At 43.1% G+C, this 20,491-nt stretch overlaps 1 protein-coding gene across 2 annotated transcripts in view; it reads right to left on the minus strand.

Annotated features, from left to right (window-relative positions):
* The window catches only part of PPP1R16B (protein phosphatase 1, regulatory subunit 16B), a 121,080-nt gene that overhangs the window by 72,861 nt on the left and 27,728 nt on the right, over positions 1-20,491 (minus strand). For both annotated transcript variants that reach the window (XM_011974968.1, XM_011974967.1), the window contains exon 2: positions 17,001-17,350. In XM_011974968.1, the coding sequence (XP_011830358.1) occupies positions 17,001-17,250 (250 nt within the window). In that variant the 5' untranslated portion in view covers positions 17,251-17,350. The remainder of the gene's footprint in view (positions 1-17,000; positions 17,351-20,491) is intronic.

Here is a 20,491-nt window from a genome sequence, read left to right on the forward strand (position 1 = left end):
ACCCCAACAACAAAAAAAAGGAAACAGTGGTCCCTAGAAGCCAAGCAAGAATCAATCATGCCAGCAATGGCTCATCTATCTTCTCAATGGGTTCACTACACTGAGAAATTTCAAAGATAGAAAATGTCTAGACTCCATTGAGCACCTGACAAGCCTCTCATATATCTCCTTATTAACACCCTGCAGAAATACTGGTTGAGTGTCATTGTGGTTTGATTTGAGGGAGGTTCCAAGGGAGTTCCAATTGGTTAAATATCCCCAAGATCCCTAGGATGGTATCACCTTGGTGATCAACCATGGTTGACCAGCCTACCAACGGCAGTTTCTTCTCCCAAGAGCAGTCTCATACTATCCAAGTTTATGAGGTTGCTGCATAAAAACACAATGCCAGGATCACAGGAGAATAATTGCTTTGCATGTATGAAATTCAGTTAAGCATGGTCAACTCCTTTTGTGCTTGTAGGCAGACCTGGCTGGGATGCCAAATTATAATCAGAAGGTTGTAAGGAAGTACATAATCATCATGTTTAATGATTACCCAAGATCACCAAGATGGGTTGAAGTCCCCTTTTTCCATAATCAGATTGTCCTTAGCAATGGGATGATAATCGTCAAAGTTGTTGCTCACAGTGTCCTCTCCCCTGAATTATATTTAAATAGAATTGTTCATAAATGATCTCCTAGCCCCCTTTTTCTGGCATCTGTTCTTGACAACACTTTCTTTTTTGTTTTTTCCCCAGATACAGGGCCTTGCTCTGTCACCCAGGCTGGAGTACAGTGGCACAATTGTGACTGACTGCAGCCTTGCCCACATGGGCTTAAGCAATTCTCCTGCCTCAGCCTCCCAAGCAACTAGGACTACAGGCCCACACCACCATGCGTGGCTTTTTATTTATTTATTTATTTTATTTTATTTTATTTTGGTAGAGATACAGTCTCACTATGCTGCCCAGGCTGGTCTCGAACTCTTGGCCTCAAGTGATCCTCCTGTCTTGGCCTCCCAAAGTGCTGGGATTACAGGTGTGAGCCACCATGCCCAGCAAGGCCTTCTTTATAATAACACCATCCATTGTTAAGCATGTAAATACTATACTCTCTTCACAATGACTTTGCTAGACTCTGAGCTCCAAGGTGGCCTGGCCCATTTTGTTTTGTTCACTACTGAACCACCAATGCCAGCCTGATGATGTCCAGACTATGTTCCATAAATGTCTGTGCATGAATAGCTACTCTGATCCATCACATTTTGTTGTAATTTAACCCTCAGAGAGAAATCGTCTTCCAAGTTTTGTAGGAAAAGATGGCTTTTTTCTAGAGACAGAGTCTCACGCTGTCACCCAGGCTGCAGTGCAGTGGTGCAATCTCAACTCACTGCAACATCCGCCTCCTGTATTCAAGCAATTCTTCTGCCTCAGCCTCCTGAGTAGCTGGGATTACAGGCATGTGCCACCACACCCAGCTAATTTTTATATTTTTAGTAGAGACTGGGTTTCGCCATGTTGGCCAGGCTGGTCTTGAACTCCTGACCTCTGGTGATCTGCCCACCTTGGCCTCCCAAAGTATTGGGATTACAGGCGTGAGCCACCACGCCCAGCCAGCTCTTTTTTTTTTTTTTTTTTTTAATTGTAGAGACTCCTGCTACTGTTCCCACATACCAACTGCAAATAACAATGTAGTTAAGTTCATTTCAGTTGCACAACTATTCCCAATGTTTAATAGTTGACTTTGATACATTAATCTGAAAAAGGTCTCCAGGGTGTGGCCCCAGGCAGCATCTCTACCCATGACCTATTCAACATTTTTTTTTTTTTTTTTTTGAGATGGAGTGTTGCTCTATTGCCCAGGCTAGAGTGCAGTGGCATGATCTCGGGTCACTGCAACTTCCACCTCCCATGTTCAAGCAATTCTCCTGCCTTAGCCTCCCGAGTATCTGGGACTACAGGTGCCCATCACCACACCTGGCTATTTTTTGTATTTTTTAGTAGAGACAGAGTTTCCACATGTTGGCTAGGCTGGTCTCAAACTGCTGACCTCAGGTGATCCACCCACCTCAGCCTCCCAAAATGCTGGTATTAACAAGTGTGAGCCACCGTGCCAGGCCCTATTCAATATTTTTATCAGGGATTTAGATAATGGCCTATGACTATGTTTCTGAGTCAGCAGCCTCTAGCCTAGCACAGTTGGCTAATTACATTATTTCTAACTAAATACAATCAAAACTTTAGCAGCTATCGTATTGGACAACACATTTCCATCATCAGAAAAAATTCTATTGGACAATTCTGGTCTAGAAGGCAAATCCTTATTGCAATTATGAATGATATGGAGTAGAAACTGCTGGTGAATATTTCATTTGAGGTGAATATATTTAATCATGGCCTGACCAGCACCCATTCTCCCTCCTTCTGTAAATAGCATCCCAATATTTTGGGGGGAGTGGGTAGGTACAACATAATCCCAAGTGTCAGTCCATGCGTTTGGGAGAAGTAGACTCCAGGAGTGGGCATGTGGCTCCAATCAGACCAATCATAGCATTGCTTCCCTGATCTAGCCATTGCAATTGACTCAGGAATTGACCTCATAGCCAATGAGGTTCCATTCTGGGACTTGTTGAGCCTGGGACACTTCTGGGAAAAGAAATTATTCTTATCGAAGTTGCCAAAAGGATTTAGGATATCTATTTCAAGCTGCTGATAGTCGTCTTCTCAGAGACATTTCTTGGTAGTCTCATGCAGCCACATGAGATGCCTGAAGCTGTGCTATCTTTGAACTTCTCCACTACATGAACACTGTTTTGTAAACCTTGTTAGTGTGAGTTTTTGTCACTGGTGACACCGAAGTCCTAACATATCATTCAAGAATCCAAAATTATCTGAACAGGTAGATAACTGGGTCCAAAACTCCACAAGATAAATATAGAGATTGACCTCAATGTTAAAAATCAACTGTGAGTCCAGGAAGGCTTCTGGGGGTCCTGGTAATGTTCTGTTTCTTGATCTGAGTGCTGATTAGTTACACGGGTATGCTTAGCATATAAAAATCCAACCAGTTTTACCCTTTTCTGCCTGATGATTATGCTTCAACAACTAGTTTGTTTTTTTTTTTTTTTTTAAATCTGTATGGGGAAAATGTAGCTTCATTAAAGGGAAACTGACTTGGGGGTTTTGTTTTCTTATAAATTCAATATGAGTCAACAGCAGTTACCCAAAAAACTAATGGAAACTTGAGTCATACTAACAGGCAAAACCAACCAGAACGAGGAAAGTGACAGTTCCATTCACTCTAGAGTGAGCCAGATAAGACTTTGGGAAGAATGTAGACAAAGTAGAGCATGTTCACAAATCTCAAGGTCACATATCATAAAAGAATACTAAAAGGAACAGAAGTAGTTAGCCTGGAGAGAAGGGCAGAGAGGATAGAATCTGGATAGGACTCAGATCTCCAGGCTCACTGAAACACTGGAATGATTAGACAACCTTATCATCTGCAAACAATGTTCTTTCTATATAGAAACCCCCAAGATAACTTACTGAAAAATCGAGGCTAAGGTGAAAGCAGTAAATTGACTTGGTATAACATTAATGTTCAAAACCCAAAGCCCTCCTTTTAAGACATTAAACAGGACTTACATGAAAACAAAACAAAACAAACAAACAAAAAACCCTACAGCTTTCCTAAAGGACAAGAAAGAATACATGTTTAACAGAGAAATGTGCCATTTGCATGCTTAGAAAAACAGCATGGTAAACGTATCAGTTTGGTCCAAATTAATTAATGATTTTAATTTTTAAAAAACTTTTAAGTTCGGGGTACAAGTGCAGGTGTGTTACATAGGTAAACTTCTGTCTTGGCAATGTGTTGTACAGATTATTTCATCCCCCAGGTATGAAGCCTAGTACCCATTAGTTATTTTTCCTGATCTCCTCCCTCCTCCCACAATCCACCATCTAACAGGGACCCAGTGTGTGTTGTTCCCCTCTATGCGTCCATGTGTTTTCATCATTTAGCTCCCACTTATAAGTGAGAACATGCTGTATTTGGTTTTCTGTCCCTGTGTTAGTTTGCTAAGGACAATAGCCTCCAGCTCCATCCATGTCCCTGCAAAGCTTTGGAGAAATCTATTTTTGAGGTTTGGAGGGAAAACTTGACCAAACAGTCCTAAATGTTATGTGAACAGCTGAAAATAACCAGGAACATTTTGAAAAAGAAGAATAATCTGAGGAAAAACTTGTTTCATCACATATTAAGCCACAATATAAATCTACAAGGATGAAAGCGGTATGTAACTGGCACCAAAATAGGTTGCTGGAACAGAATAGACAGGTTGAAGAGTTACCCTTCATTACAGATGAGGCTCTAGAGTACAAGGGTGGCCTCACAAACTCATGGGGAAGGAAGGGATGTTGGGACAATTGATGATGCTTTGGAAACAAAATATAGACAGATTTTCATTTAGTACTCTACACTAAAATGGAGTCCAGAAATACTATTTATTTAAATAAGGCCAAAAATCCCTAGAAGAAAACATAGGTTTAATATACATCACTAAATGACGAAACATTTTAGTGCAAGAGCCCATAAACTATTTCTGTAAAGGGCCAGAGAGTAAATATTTTAATCTTTGCAGGCTATATGGTCGCTGTTACAACTCAACTCTGCCATTGTAATGTGAAAGCAGCCATAGATAATAGGTAAATAAATGGGCATGGCTGTGTTCCAATAAAACTTTATTTACAAAAACAGACAGTGGGAAGATTTGGACTTCAGGCCACACTTTTCTGATCCCTGCTTTAAAGGGATAAAAACAAAAAATAAAATGATTTTTAAAAAAGAAATCAAGTATCATTAGGTTTGACAATATAAAAAATAAGAACTCCAAGGCATAAAAAAATTACTATACACAAAACTTTAAAGCAAAGACATACACACACTGCAGAAAATATACGAACCATACATGACAACAAAGGGTTGGCATCTCTCCCTCCAATGTCATTCTCCCCCTTTCTCGCCTTCTCCCTGTCTCCTCTCACACACACAAACATAAACGTACACAATCATTGAAACTAATAAGAAGCACATTAGTAGAAAAAAATCGACAAATAGTCTGGGTGTAGTGGCTCATGCCTGTAATCCCAGCACTTTGGGAGGCTGAGGCAGGCAGATCACCTGAGGTCAGGAGTTTGAGACCAGCCTGGCCAGCATGGTGAAACCCCATCTCTACTAAAAATACAAAAAGTATCCAGGTGTGGAGGTGGGTGCCTGCAATCTTAGCTACTCGGGAGGCTGAGACAGGAGAATTGCTTGAATCCAGGAGGCAGAGGTTACAGTGAGCCAAGATTGTACCACTGCACTCCAGCCTGGGGACAGAGGGAGATTCCATCTCAAAACAACAACAACAACAAAAAGACAAACAAACTAGACAACTCAAAGGAGAGAGATGATCAGTAAACTTATGAATAGGTATTCAACCTTAACTGTCTCAACTTTATGCAAATTAAGACAACAGGACTATTTTCCATATATCAAATACATCAGCAAAAGTGTGTTTTCAATGTCATCATCCAGCATTGATGTGGCAGGTAGTGATGAGGTGGGGAGACAGCAGGGATGGATACACACAGCTGATGCAACCTCTCTGGTAGTCAAATTAGTGGTTTATTTCGAGACCTCAAAGCCAATGAACATCTGGGAATCTACCTAGTAAATAAACCTATGGCCAAATACTTTTTATTTTTATTTTATCTATTTAGTTTTTTGGAGACAGGGTCTCACTCTGTCACCTGGGCTGGAGTGCAGTGGCACAATCACGGCTTACTGCAGCCTCAACCTCCTGCGCTCGAGTTCCTCACACCTCCACCCCACCAAGTTGCTAAGACCACAGGTACACGTCACTACACCTGGGTAATTTTTTTAATTTTGTGTAGATACGGGATCTCACTATGTTGCCTAGGCTGGTCTTGAACTCCTGGGCTCAAGTGATCCTCCTGCCTTGGCCTCTCAAAGTGCTGGGATTCATAGGCATGAGCCACTGCACCCAGCCAACCAAATATTTTTATACATTGATATTCACCACGGCATAATTTATAGTAGCAAAAATTGGGAATGGCCTCAAAATACAATAATAAGGGAGTAGTTGCATAAATTATGGAACATCCAGACAGGATATATGAGGTCATCATTAGAAATCTCTTTTTCCAAAGACTGTATAAAGATAAGACAAAATATTCAACCCCTCAACAGCATTTGACTGAGCCGACAGTCCTTTCTTCCAGGCTTCTGAGATGCCACACTCTTCCTAGTTTTCTTTCTACCATCTGAGTAGATGATTCTGGTCTCCTTTGTTCTCTTCTTCTTGAGTTAACAGGCAGCTATTGAGGTGTCCCAGAGCTTTCTCTAGTGATCCCTTCTCTGCGATCCCTTCTCTGCTCCAACTACCCTTTCTTCCTAGATGACCTCATACTGTCCCGCATTTTTGAAAAGACTGCACTCGTATCATGCTGATGACTTCCCAAATATTATAACCATCCCTCATATCTCCCCTGAGCTCCAGACTCACATATTCATCTGCCCTTTCAAGAACTCCATGTAGATGTTAAAAGGACATGTCAACTTGGACAGTCGTACAGAACTTGATTCTCTCCAAATCCCCTCCTCCCTCCTACTCCGATCTTCCCAGTCTCAGAATGTGGCACTGTTATCCACCTAGGTGTTCAAACCAAAAACCCAAGAGTCATCACTGAGTCCCTCCTCCGTCACTTGACACAGAAGCCCTGTGGGCTCCACCTCCTGATTTCTGCATCATCCAGTGACCACCATAGGTTCTCACCACTGTGACGGCTTCTCATGAGCCTCCCTGCTCCCCTCACAGCCCCGTGAAAATAGATTTCTACAGTCCACTCCGCACTCAGCAACTAGGAAAATCCATCCCTAATTCAAAATCTATGTCTCATCATATGATTCCCCTTTCAAAACCACCAGTGGCTTTTCATCGAAATCAAATATACAGTTCCTACTCTAGTCTTCTAAGGTCAGTATGCTCTCCCCAACCACCTGCTCCCCCTACCCTTCCACCTCCCATCTTTCTCCTGTCTTCAAACACGCCAAGCCTATTCCCATCAGATATCCTTTGTACATTTCTCCCAGGCTCCTCCACATTCAGGTCCGAGCCCAAATCACCTCCTCAGACAGGCTCTCCACGATACCACAGCTCTAGCAAATGACTCATTTTGCTGAATTCACAAGTGAATGTTAGGCTAAAAGTTGTTTTTACTTTTACATTTTTATGTATTTGTTTATTTATTTTTTAGGGACAGACTCTTCCTCTGTCACTTAGGCTGGAGTGTAGTGGCACCATCACAGCTCATTGCAGTCTTGAACTCCTGGGCTCAAGCCATCCTCCCACCTGAGGCTCCCAAAGCTCTGAGATGACAGGCATGGGCCACCATATTTGGCCCTAAAAGTTGTTTTTTAAATGTACACAAACTCACTCCTTGTTTGTGTGTAGATCCGAAGGGTTGAAGACAGCTGGGCTCACTCTCTGCCCCATCTGTTCTTCTAGATCTTCCCTTCTCCATGCCTGAGGAAGTCAGCCGACTTGCACTACATCAAAGGCTTCCTTGCATTCTGCTTTCTGGTTAGGTTTGTCATTGAAAGCACCAGAATGGCAGAGGCATGGAGTGGCAGCCACCGCTCCTGTTAGTCAACCCTCTCCCATATGTACCGTATGTACCTGCCTTAGGTTCTAGTAGTTTCCATTTCCTTGTCTCCTTCAGGCCCAGGGGGGCGGTGGGGTGGGGTGGGTAAGATCTCCCAACTTTTCCTATCCCAGGGTATTGCCCCATTCCTTGTTGACCCCCATAAACCAGTGGTTCTCAAAGTGGTCCCTAGACTCTTTCAGGGTATTAAAACATCAAAATGATTTTCACAGTAACACTTAGAAATTACTTGCATTTTCCACTGTGTTGACATTTGCACTGATGGTATAAAAGCAATGGTGGGTAAAACTACTATTGTTTTAATAGAATTAACTCAGTGGCACCAAGCTGTACTAGCAATCACCAACTTCATTGTTTTGTATGTGCAATCAAAAGAAAAAAAATCAATACCAGTTTCCCTTAAAAATGTCCTTGATAAAGCAGTAAAATGTATCAATTTTATGAAACCTTAATCCTTGAGTATATGTCCTTTTAATATTCCATGTGACAAAATGGGAAGTTCAAAAAAAGAATAATCATTGTCTCCAACTGCAATACTTGAACCATTTTTTTTTTTTTTGAGACAGAGTCTCGCTCTGTCCCCCAGGTTGGAGTGCAGTGGCCCGATCTCCACTCACTGCAAGCTCCGCCTCCCGGGTTCACACCAGCCTCCTGAGTAGCTGGGACTACAGGCTCCCGCCACCGCGCCCGGCTAATTTTTTGTATTTTTAGTAGAGACAGGGTTTCACTGTGGTCTCGATCTCCTGACCTTGTGATCCGCCTGCCTCGGCCTCCCAAAGTGCTGGGATTACAGGCGTGAGCCACCGCATCCGGCCCACTTGAGCCATTTTTGAAGCTGTGTGCTAAGCTAGCCTCTTCTCTCATGGAGCACTCGTTTTACTTAAAGGATGTCTAGCAAACAATGGTTATTCAGACTTGAGTATTTAACAGGCAGTGTTTTTTTTTTTTTTTTTTTTTCCTAAAAAGGGCAAATGGATCTTCTCACAACTAACAGCATTTGTTACCAATGATAGAATTTGAACTTTTAAGCAAAAATCCAAATTTTAGAAAACTTTTATAGCTACCATGAACTTAAGAGTTTCCCAGTACTTGAATAATTGTATGGCAAGACTGGTATTGAAACTATGCATTTTCTTATATTGTATAAAGCAATGTGTCAACATTTGGAAGATCTGTATAACTCAGTGAACCAATATTTTCTAACAGATCCAATACATTACATTTTTTAAAAAAGTACACATGGGTAAAGTGAACCAATATTTTCTAACAGATCCAATACATTACATTAAAAAAAAAAAGTACACATGGGTAAAAGAACCATTCAAAATGCAAGACAGACCAATGGATTTTGATGTAAATTGATATGGCTTCAGATTCTGCACTGCAACTAACCTTTAAGAAAGTACTACTTGTTGAGTTTAGATGTAGTATCAAAGAATATCCACAATATCTGAAAAAGCAAATTAAAATATTTCCTCCCTTTTCCAACTACATAAGACTTTCTTTATTTACTTCAACCAAAATAACATATCACAACAGATTGAAGGCAGAAGCAGATAAGATACTCCAACTGTCTTCCGTTAAGCCAGATCTTAAAAAGATTTGCAAAAATATAAAACAAGGCTACTCTCCTCATTGCTTTTTTTTTTTGTTTTGAAAAATATCATTTTTCATAAAAATATTTATGTTAACATGTGGTGGTTTTAAAACATGTCCACAAATTCTCTCTTCAAAAGATGAAGCTTAATTCCCCACCCCTGGAGTGTGGGCTGGACCTAGTGAGTCATTTCTCATGAATAAAAGATGGTAGAAGTGATGGTACATGATTTCCAACACGAGGTCATAAAGGCATTGTGGATTCCTCTATCTCTTGGATCACTCACTCTGAAAAAAGCCATCTGCCATGCTGAGAGAACAGTGGAGCTGTCCTATAGAGAGGGTCACATGGCAGGGAACTGAGGCCTCCTGCCAAGAGCCATGCCTGTGAGCCATCTTGGAAGTTGGATTCTCCAGCCCCAGGTAAATCCTGAAGTGACTGCAACCTTATGAGATATCCTGAACTAGAACCGCCCAGCTGAGCTGCTCTGGATCCCTGAGCCACAGAAATTGTGTGAGGCAGTAAATGTTTATTGTTTTAAGCTGCTAAATTTTGAGCTCATCTGCTACGCAGAAGCAGATAGTCAATAGATAATGTGTTTATCACTCTGACTTAATTAATGAATAAATATTTAATGCCTCTGTTTAAATTTCAAATACAGTAAATATGGGTAGATAGAACCCAGTTAAACCAAAGCTCTTAGAAGTTCTCAGGTTTTAAGAATATAAAGGGGCTCTGAAACCAAAAAGTTTGAGGACCACTTCCCTAAACCTTTTACAAACTGCCCCTTCATCAAACTTTCCACAAATCGCCCCATATAAAATCACCATTTGTTTCCTCCCAGGACGCTGCCTGACACAACAATACCAAAATATAATCAATGGTTGTTGCTGTTCAGTGGGAATATGGGTGATTTTATCTTCTTCTTAATGCTTCTTTTTTCTGTACTTCTAAAAATTTCTATAACAATAATAGGGGTTTTTTTTTTTTTTTAATAATTAGAAGAAAAGAAACTTCCCTTTTCAAAATCACCAAAAGTGAAAGTCAGAGTTAGTTCCTGTAGATGAGCCAATGGTTTAAGAGGCGGGCGGCAGGGCCCAGGTGTCCTGTGCTGTGCCTGGGGGCGGGGGAGGGGGTTGCAGGTGGCAGGGATGACTGAGCACCCCACCCATCTGACCCCAGTCAGAACAGCTCCTTCCTTTGTTTTACATATTGGGCTTCTGAATAGTATCTCATTTAAAGAAAAGTTTCCTCTGCTTAAAAAAGAGTTCAAAAACCTTTACAGTGAGAAAAATCATTAAATTTAATAAGAGTTAAATTTAGAGTACAGAAGAATCACTCAAACATTTTTTGAATGAGAATTTCCATAAAGAAAACCCTACACATTCTGAGAGAAAAACAGAAGTCTCTAACAACTTAACATAAATTCGATGATTTCAAGGGAGGCTGGGCTATTGTGGCCCTAGAAAGAGTTATATCTGGGGCTAAAGAGCTTATCTGGGGGCCCCCAAATCAAAGGGCCTAAGAGGCCAGCAGAAACACCAGGATGCCTAAGGCCAAAACAAACACAGATTAGAACCACAACTGAGGGTTATCTGCTTTTCTAGTGAAAACAAAAGCAGGAAGTACAGAACTGCCTGGTGGTTAAATACATGGGCTTCAGAGACAACTGATCTGGGTTTGAGTCCTGGGATTGAGTCTGATACTTAAAACCTATGAGACCTTGCAGGTGACTTAGTCTCTCTGAGCTTCAAATTCCTCATCCGTAAAACGGGGGGATGAGAATTAACACAGTGAAGCCATTTTCCAAGACAGTACAGCAGTTTCTTAAAAAGTTAAACATAATTTACCATATGACCCAACAATTCTATTCCAAGGTGATGACCCAGGAGAAATGAAAACATATATCCACACGAAGACTTGTACCCAAATTTGCTTACCAGCATTCTTCATCCTACCCCAAAACAGAAATAATCCAAATGCTCACCTACTGGTGAATGGATAAACAAAATGTGGTATATCTATACAATAGAATACTACGGGGCAATGAAAAGGAATGAAACCCTGATATATGATGTCACACCAAGGATGAACTTTGAAAGCAGTATTCTGAATGAAAGAAGCCAATCACAAAGATCATATATTATATGATTCCATGTAAATAATATGTCCAGAAAAGGCAAATCTATACAGACAGAAAGTAGATTATGGTTGCCTGGGGCTGGGAACCAGGAGTTACTGCAAATGGGCATGAGGCTTCTTTCTGGGATGATGAAAATGCTTTCTGTTTGTTTTTGAGATGGGGTCTTGCTCTGTCACCCAGGTTAGTGGTTCAATCATGGCTCACTGCAGCTTTAACCTCCCAGACTTAAGTGATCCTCCTGCCTAAGCCTTCCAAGTGGCTGGGACCACAGGCATGCGCCGCCACGCCTGGATTTTTTTTTTTTTTTTTTTTTTCCTGTGGTACAGACGGACTTTCCAGGCTGGTCTAGAACTCCTGGGCTTAAGCGATCCTCTACCTGGGCCTCCCAAAGTGCTGGGATTACAGGTGTGAGCCACCCCACCCAGTGATGGAAATGTTTTACAATTAGATTGTGACTGATGGATGCACAACTCTGTAAATTTACTGAAAATCATTGAATTGTACACTTAAAATGGGCAAATTGTATAATATGTAAACTGAACCCCAAGCTATTTTTAAAAAATGGGGTTTGACTCTCTAACCTCAAAGAGTTACTATGAAGATTAACCGAGATAACATATGTAAGGCAAGCTGTCTGGTACAAAGTACCTGATAAATAAGAACAATGATGACAATCAGAATATGCCGTAATAATAGATTATGTAAATGTAGAATAATAGTGTAGAATAACAACAATTTATATCACTTATATAGCTCTTACCATACCACTTCAACATTTATCAACTTAATTTAACCCCCCCAACAACTTTTGGAGCAGGTATATTATCATCCTCATTTTTACAGATGGAGAAACAGAGGCACCGAGAAGTAAAGTAACTTTCCCAAGGATGCACAGCTAGTAAATGGTAGAGCGGGGATTTGAATCCTGGAGGACAAACTGCAGGGTCTGTACTCCTAGCCATGACACTACACTGTCTCTCAGTAAACATCAGCTACGTATTGAGTTGCTACTTTAACCAGTGATGGGGTGGGAGTGCAGAAAAGGCTCCCGGATGGCTCCCTAGAGGTCACGCCGGACTCAAAGCTGAGGGTTACAGAAGTTAGTCACAGGAAGAGTGTCCCAGACAGAGGGAATTGCATATATAAAGGTGTGGAGGTAAGATAACACAGGGAATAAGGGAGGATCTCGGTGGAGCTGGCATTGCCTGGGGCAGAGGGTGATGGCAGTGAGAGCAGTGAGCATGGGGCTCAGGCAAGTCCAAGGGCAAGAACACTAGCCTAAAGGCAATATGGGACCAGAGGACGAAACTCAGAGCTCCCAGCCTGCCTTTCTCTGGAAACAACTCACATTCCCCAGGCAGGTGGGGGAGGTTGACTCAGAGGCTGCTGTGAGCTCAGGGGAGCGGGGGAGCTGCCACCCCACGTTCCCACGCCACTGTGAGCTCACACCCCGGCAGCCTCCCAAACACCAGCTCCACCAGCAAGAAGCAGCCGTTTCTAGCCTGCTGGAAGCAGCAGGCTCTGTAGTGCTGCCAGGAAGCTCAGCATAGCCCAGTGAGGTCAAGGGCTGACTGATGGCAGCCTCACACCCCTCATCCAAACCCAGGCACCTGTGGACCCCCAAACCAACCCCAGGGCCTGGCACAGAGCACAGTGTTCTGGCCCCTTCCCCTCACTTGGCTGCCCCTAGAGACAGAGGGACCAGCCCATGGGGTCTAGCACTTTTCTCATTCAAATTTAATACCTTCGGATCCATCGCTTTCGTTTCACCACATCTGTCCTCTATAAACATTTGCACATGCACATAAAACATTCACTGTGGCAAAAGCAAAGCTACTGGAAAGATCTACATCAATAAGGAGCTAGTTCGAAAATTCTGGTGAATCCATACTATGGAATACTACACAGCAGATAAAAATAATGGCACAGATCCGTACTGTATATGTTCTGGCATGAAAATGTCTCCAAGATATACTGTTGGATAGGAAAAAAAGAAAATTGCAGAATAATGTGTCCAGGATACCATCACTTATGTAAAAGCTTTTTAAAAAAGAAACCTAGCTCTATATTTCTCTGAAGTCCACAAATGCATAGGCAAATGAAAAAAAATACCTGGAAAAGAAACCTCACACTAACAACAGTAGTGACGGATGGACAAAAAGAAGCAAAGGGAGGGAGGAAGGAGAGAGGGAGGAAGGGAGAGACACAAAGGACTTTTTACTTTGTACACTTCTATGTTGATTGTTTTTTACAAGAAGAATGTATTTGTGCATGTTTAGGTTCTGAAAAACATTAAAGTCTGTGAAAAACAAAACAAAATAAAGTGCATTATCACCATGCTGGTACAGGTCTCAGGGTAAATTTTCAAAGAACTGTCACATCCAGGACCTTGTCTAAGTCTTGCCATACCCTCTTGAGGGCAAGCTTCAAAACCTGATCTCACAGATTAAAAAACTGAACGCAGTGGCTCACGCCTGTCATCCCAGCACTTTGGGAGGCCGAAGTGGGTGGATCACTTTGAGGTCAGGAGTTTGAGACCAGCCTTGCCAACACGGCAAAACCCCAACTCTACTAAAAATACAAAAATTAGCTGGGTGTGGTGGCGCATGCCTGTAGTCTCAGCTACTCAAGAGGCTGAGGCAGGAGAATCGCTTGAACTCGGGAGGCTGAGGTTGCCGTCAGCCAAGATTGCACCACTGCACTCCAGCCTGGGTGACAGAGCGAGACTTGGTCTCAAAAACAAAACAAAACAAAACAAAACAAAAAAACTGGACCCACAGAGATGAAACAAGCTGCTCAAAGTCACAGGCAGGGCTGCGGGGCACTGACCCCTTCACTCCCAACCCAGTGCTCCTTCTAACCGGGAAACAAGACATCAGCAAGGGGTAGGGACTCGGCAGGGGGCTGGGAGAATGGTCTGAAGCCCGCAGCCCGTTCACAGAGCCCCTCAGGGAGGGGCAATGGGGCTTTGTCAGGCAAGAAGTCAGTCAATAATGAGGGGTGAGAAGAGCTGATGAACTTCCGCCCCCAACAAAAATTAGACATCATGACAAGCCACCCACTGCGTGGGGATGGGGTTGCCGCGTCACTCGGCAAACTGCACGTGGGAAGGAGCCTCGGGGCCATGTCCCCAAGCCCGAGATTCCACCTCTCTTCTCACCAGGGCTGCTCACCCCGGGCTCTCAGTGGAGCAGCTTGCAGCAGAGTAGTTCCAGGGATGCCTCTTGGCTCGTTTCCTAGAGCCCTCTGCAGCCAGGTGGAAGTGGAATTACACTTCTCAGAGGTTCTAGAACCTGAAGAGCAAGGTGACTAAAACCCAGCACCTCTTGGGCCAGAAATGCCACCACCTCTCTGTTCTTTCATTGACTGGAAGGTGTGTGCAGGGACCCAGGAAGCATGGCCAGGCCTCTCCAGGGACAGCCAGGAAGGTTTATTATACAGGGATGCGTCAGAGGTGCCCCGGGGAACAGGGAGGTGCACAGACCTTGGCTCACAACGAGCAGGCGAGACTGCCTCCAAACAAGCCCAGGGAAGGGGGCTGTGGTTAAATCGTGGATCCTCCATTTATTCCTACAACAGGAAGCAAACCTACAAGGCTATGAGGGCAGTGACAAGAGTCGGATGCCAGTGGTTCTGATCCCGCTCTGCCACCTTGGTCGAGGTTCTGAACCTCTATGAGTTTCAGTTCCCCCATCTGTAAAATGGGTGTTATCATACATGGCTCTTAAAGCACTGTACATGGTACAGATCATGATATCTAGCTCATGAGACACAAAAATAATATAATTAAGTTAAATATGACAAGTACAAGGTATCCATAAAATCTGGAAACATAGGCTGGGCCCAGTGACTCGTGCCTGTAATCCCCAGCACTTTGGAAGGCCAAGGCAGGTGGATCACCTGAGGTCAAGAGTTCGAGACCAGGTTGGCCAACATGGTGAAATCCCATCTCTACTAAAAGTTTTAAAAAATAGCCAGGGCATGGAGGTGTACGCCTGCAATCCCAGCTATTCAGGAGGCTAAGGCAGAAGAATTGCTGGAACCTGGGAGGCAGAGGTTGCAGTGAGCCAAGATCATACTGCTGCACTTTGCCCAGACTGGGCAACAAGCGAGACTCCATCTCAAAAAAATAAAAAAAAGAAAAAGAAAAAGAAAAAGAAAAAAACCTGGAAACATAAATTATATGAATGTGTATACATGTTTGTTTATATTTATTTACTCATTCATTTTACAGAGTGAAAATGTCCTAGACAGCATTGTCTATATCTGTTTTCAGACTTTATGGACATCCTCTGTTAATGTAAATAAAATATACTAATATAATAAAATAAAACATTAATAATCACTTCCTTAGCATAAGGGACCATGTTTAAGAACTTCACACGGATTTTCTAACTTAATGTTCACAGCAAGCCCTTAAAGTGGATTTTCTTATTAGCCCCATTTTACAGAGGTATAAACGAAATACAGAGAGCAGAAGAGACTTGTCTACGTGTTAAGCTCATGCAGGGAACTGACAAAGCCAGTTTCAGATTCAGGTAGTCTCACTTCCGAGTCCATCCCTCTACACCATTTATGACTGCAGCAAAGGCTACATACACTGAATACACAGAACAGCATTCAGAGGGTGCCAGGCATGGGGTCTGGCACAGAGGAGAGCTTTACGAAATGCAAGATCCCATGAGTATTGAGCTCTTGGTGGGGAGAAACCAGATCCAACTTGTTCACCACTATATCTAGGAAAGTAATGCAAAAGAAGTTGTCTGTAAATATTTGTGGTTATCTGCAAATATTTGTGGGAGAGAAAGAAAGTTATTATGGTATTCCTTAGCCAAAGGCTGGAATCCTTGTTCCCAAAAAAATAAAGCTGGGCAAGGTGGCTTGCCTATAATCCTAGCTGCTTGGGAGGCTGAGGCACGAGGATCCCTTTAAGCTGGGAGTTTGAGACCAGCCTGGGCAACATAGTAAGACCCTATGTATAAATAAATAAATAAATAAATAAATAAATAAATAAATAAATAAAATAAATAAATAAAAATGAATGAAGATGTTTAAACAAAAAGTCTAGGTCTGGCGCTGTGGCTCATGCCTGTAATCCCAGCACTTTGGGAGACCAATGTGGGCAGATCACTTGAGCTTAGGAATTCGAGACCAGCCGGGGCAACAAAATGAGACCCCTATCTCTACAAAAAACTTTTTTTTTTTAATTAGCTGGGTATGGTGGCAGTACACCTGTGATCCCAGCTACTAGGGAAGCTGAGGTGGAAGGATCACTTGAGCCTGGGTGGCAGAGGTTGTAGTGAGCTAAGATCGCACCACTGTACTCCTCCAGCCTGGGAGGCAGAGCGAGACCCTGTCTTAGAGGGAAAAAAAAAGTCTATGATAAATTCGAAGGTTTTCCTAGGAACGTCCACTTCCTAAGAGGAACTTGGAAGAGGGTCTGCAGACCTGCCTTGCCCACACGTCTACTGCATAGAACCTGGATTCCAAACCCTGAGCAGAGGCCAAGGCAGCTGCACGGCCGCCAAGGCACAGAGGGGCCTACCTTCCTCGGCGTCGTTCCTCAGCGAGGCCTCCAGCAGGGCCACGCTAGCCTCGAATGACACTTTCTTGCGGCGGCTGCCAGTGCTGCGCTTCCGCTCATGCTTTCGCTTGCGGTGCTGCAAGTCCTGCTCGTACTGTGCCCACTTCTTCAGCTGCTGGGCCCGGCGCTTTTGGGCGGCCCGCAGCCGCTCCAGCGTGGGCACCTTCTCCAGCAGCTGCAGCTCCGTCAGCAGGTCCACGTGGCTGGCCATGGCCACTGCCCTCCCCACGCCCTGGCTGGGGGCTAGCACAGTGCACCGGGGGCCAGGGCAGCGCGGGGCCTCTGGTGGGGCTGGGGCCTCATGGTGGGGCCTGTGGCAGGGAGGGAGACACAGATGAACACATGTGTCAGACTCCACAACTCAGATCTGATTGTCACCCCAAGGTCCCGTGTTCAAAACGCTTTTGAGGTTTTCCTCCCATTGCTCCTTGAGAAAAGTGCAAATCCTTACAGTGGCTCTGTAAGTATCAGCAAGGTCTGGCTGTGCTGTCTAATGCAGCAGCCAGTAGCCACCTGTGACTACTTACATTTAAATTAGTTAGAATAAAGTAAAATAATTTAATTCCTTGGTTGCACTATCCACATTTCAAGTGCACAATCGCCACATGCTTCATATTGGACAATGCAGATAGAGAATATTTCCATCACTGCAGAAAGCTCTATTGGATAGCTTGGTTGTCTGCCTCTCTAGCCACAGCCATTTAACAGGAACCATGCCCTTTTAGTTTTCTTGTATAGAGTCACTCTACCTTTTTTTTTTTTTTTTAAGACGCAGTCTCTCTCTGTCGCCCAGGCTGGAGTGCAGTGGCGCTATATTGGCTCACTGCAAGCTCCACCTCCAGGGTTCACGCCATTCTTCTGCCTCAGCCTCCCGAGTAGCTGGGACTACAGGTGCCCACGACCACGCCCAGCTAATTTTTTTATATTTTTAGTAGAGACGGTGTTTCACCATGTTAACCAGGATGGTCTTGATCTCCTGACCTTGTAATCCTCCCGCCTTGGCCTCCCAAAGTGCTGGGATTACAGGCGTGAGCCACTGTGCCCGGCCAAGAGTCACCCTACTTTAAGGATCTGGGTATCTGGGTGCTAGAACCAGAAGGGGTGCAGGGAGGGTCAGGACATGATGGGGGCTGCAGACCCCCCAAAATCTGGAGACTATACAAATGTCCAAGGCCTCAGAATTATGAATATCTGACACTTCGGCTCAAGCCTCTTTTGTTCTGATCACTATGAGATGCAAGTTGTTCTGGAGATGGGATGGATAGGACTAGAAACAGACCAGAAGAAATAATATGCTATTGCAGTGCTTCTCAAAGTGTGGTCTGAAACCATTTCAAGAAGTCCATAGGTCAAAACTATTTTCATAACTATACTAAGATATTACTAACCTTTTCCACTCATTTTCTCATGAGTGTACAGTGGTTCCCAAAGCTATATGAAAAGTGACATTGCAACAGACTAAATGCAGAAGTAGATACAAGAATCCAGCTGCTAAGCTCAACATAAAGAATTTTGCAAAATTTTTAAACATCACTTTTCTCACTAAATTTTTTTGTTTTGAAAAATAGCTATTTTTCATCAAAATGTTATATATTATGCTTTCATAACAGTCTAATAAAAATATATCATAGATTATTATATTGTTATAATATATCTTGGGTTTATGGTTTATTTTAAAGGAATTATTACTATTTTTAAAAATTTCTCAATATTCATTTATATTATGATAAATATTGACAGATATAATCCACATAAACAAAAGCTCTTTGGGGTGCTCAGTTTAAGGAACTAAAGAAATCCTAAGACCAAAAAGTTTGAAAAATGCGGAACTACTGAGACATAGAAAATCTTAAAGTTTCTCTCTTTGAATGACCTTTTAAAAAAAATTATATCGCTTGCTCTCATGAGTCTCAGACAACATCAGGTCAACAAAATTTCAGAGTGTAAAGCCAGCTGGTCTTCCACACAGACTCTATGAACTTTCAGACACAGACGGAAAGGGTCTTAGGACAATCACTTGATCCTCTCTAAGCCTGTTCCTCCACCTGCAAAGTGTCCTATCCACCTCCCAGAAGTTACAGGTGCAAGGAATAAAAAGAGCTGGGGCTGGATGCAGTGGCTCAATGCCTGCAATCTCAACATTTTGGGAGTCCAGGGTGGGAGGAAAGCTTGAGGCCAGGAGTTCCAGACCAGCCTGGGGAACATAGCGAGACCCTTATCTCTACAAAAAAATAAAAATTTTTTTTTAAAAGAGCTGGCTCAAAACGTTAAGACACCTAAGCAATGAGACACAAGCTTGGAGGAGGAATGGTAGGGAGACGTTAATGCAGCACATCTGTGAACCAGCAGGCAAGGCTGGTTTTGGGTTGTTGGGTAACAGGAAAGAATGGCAGGAGTCTACATCTGTGTGATGTGGCCCACTGTCGCATGCGTATTGGGTTAGCCCCTGGTTGGTTTCAGGAAGCTTTGTTAATCTCCTGGGTCACCCGCATCACCTGCCCCTCCAAAAGCCCTTTCTACGGAAGCTGAAGAGCAGGGTTCAGCCTAAATCCTCAGGTGCTAGGTTGGGTCAGATCCAGATCGTTCTTCACGCCTCTCCCAGCTCGGAGACTGGAGGCAAAATGTGGCAAGGGGTTGGCTTGGCAAGGCCCAAAGGGCAAAAGTCCCAGGGTCTGAGTGGGTGTGACCTCCAGCATACATAAGCCAGTGGCAAGTCTCAATGGGAGACAAGCTAGCTGGCTTTGGTTGCCTTTTGTTTGTTTTGTTTTGATTTCTGTTTTGAATACACTTGCAATGCACTTTCAACTAATTAACGTTTTTATTTTAGATCACCGTAGATTCACAGGGAGCTGTAACAAATAGTACAAAGAGATCCTGTGTACACTTCACCCAGTTTATCCCAGTGGTAGCATCTTGAAAACTACTACACCATATCACAGCCAGAAACCTGACAGTGATACAACCCACCAATCTTATGCCGATTTCCCTAGTTTTACATGTACTTATTTGGATGTGTTTTGTTTTATGCAACTGTATCAATGTATCTACCACCTCAGTTCATAACCACACCTATCTCCTTCTCTAAGCTCCCCCTCCAACCCACTCCTGTCCCTGCCTTGGCAATTACTAATCTGTTCCCCATCTGTAGAATTCTGTCATTTCAAAAGATGTTATATAAATAGAATCAGATAGCAGGTAACCTTTGAGGATTGGTTTTTTTCACCCAGCATCATTCCTTTGAGATTCATCCACATTGTTGCATGCATCAATAGTGCATTTCTTCTTGTTGCTGGGTAGTATTCCATTTTATGGATGGCCTCAATTTGTTTAACCATTTGCCTATTGAGGAACATCTGCATTGTTTCCAGTTTAAGGCTGTTCCATTCATCTATAGATTGTGTAAACATAAGTTTTTGTTTCTCAGGAGCAAATACCCAAGAGCACAAGTGATA

This window comes from Mandrillus leucophaeus, unplaced genomic scaffold, assembly GCF_000951045.1.
Source record: "Mandrillus leucophaeus isolate KB7577 unplaced genomic scaffold, Mleu.le_1.0 Scaffold150, whole genome shotgun sequence".
NCBI lineage: Eukaryota > Metazoa > Chordata > Mammalia > Primates > Cercopithecidae > Mandrillus > Mandrillus leucophaeus.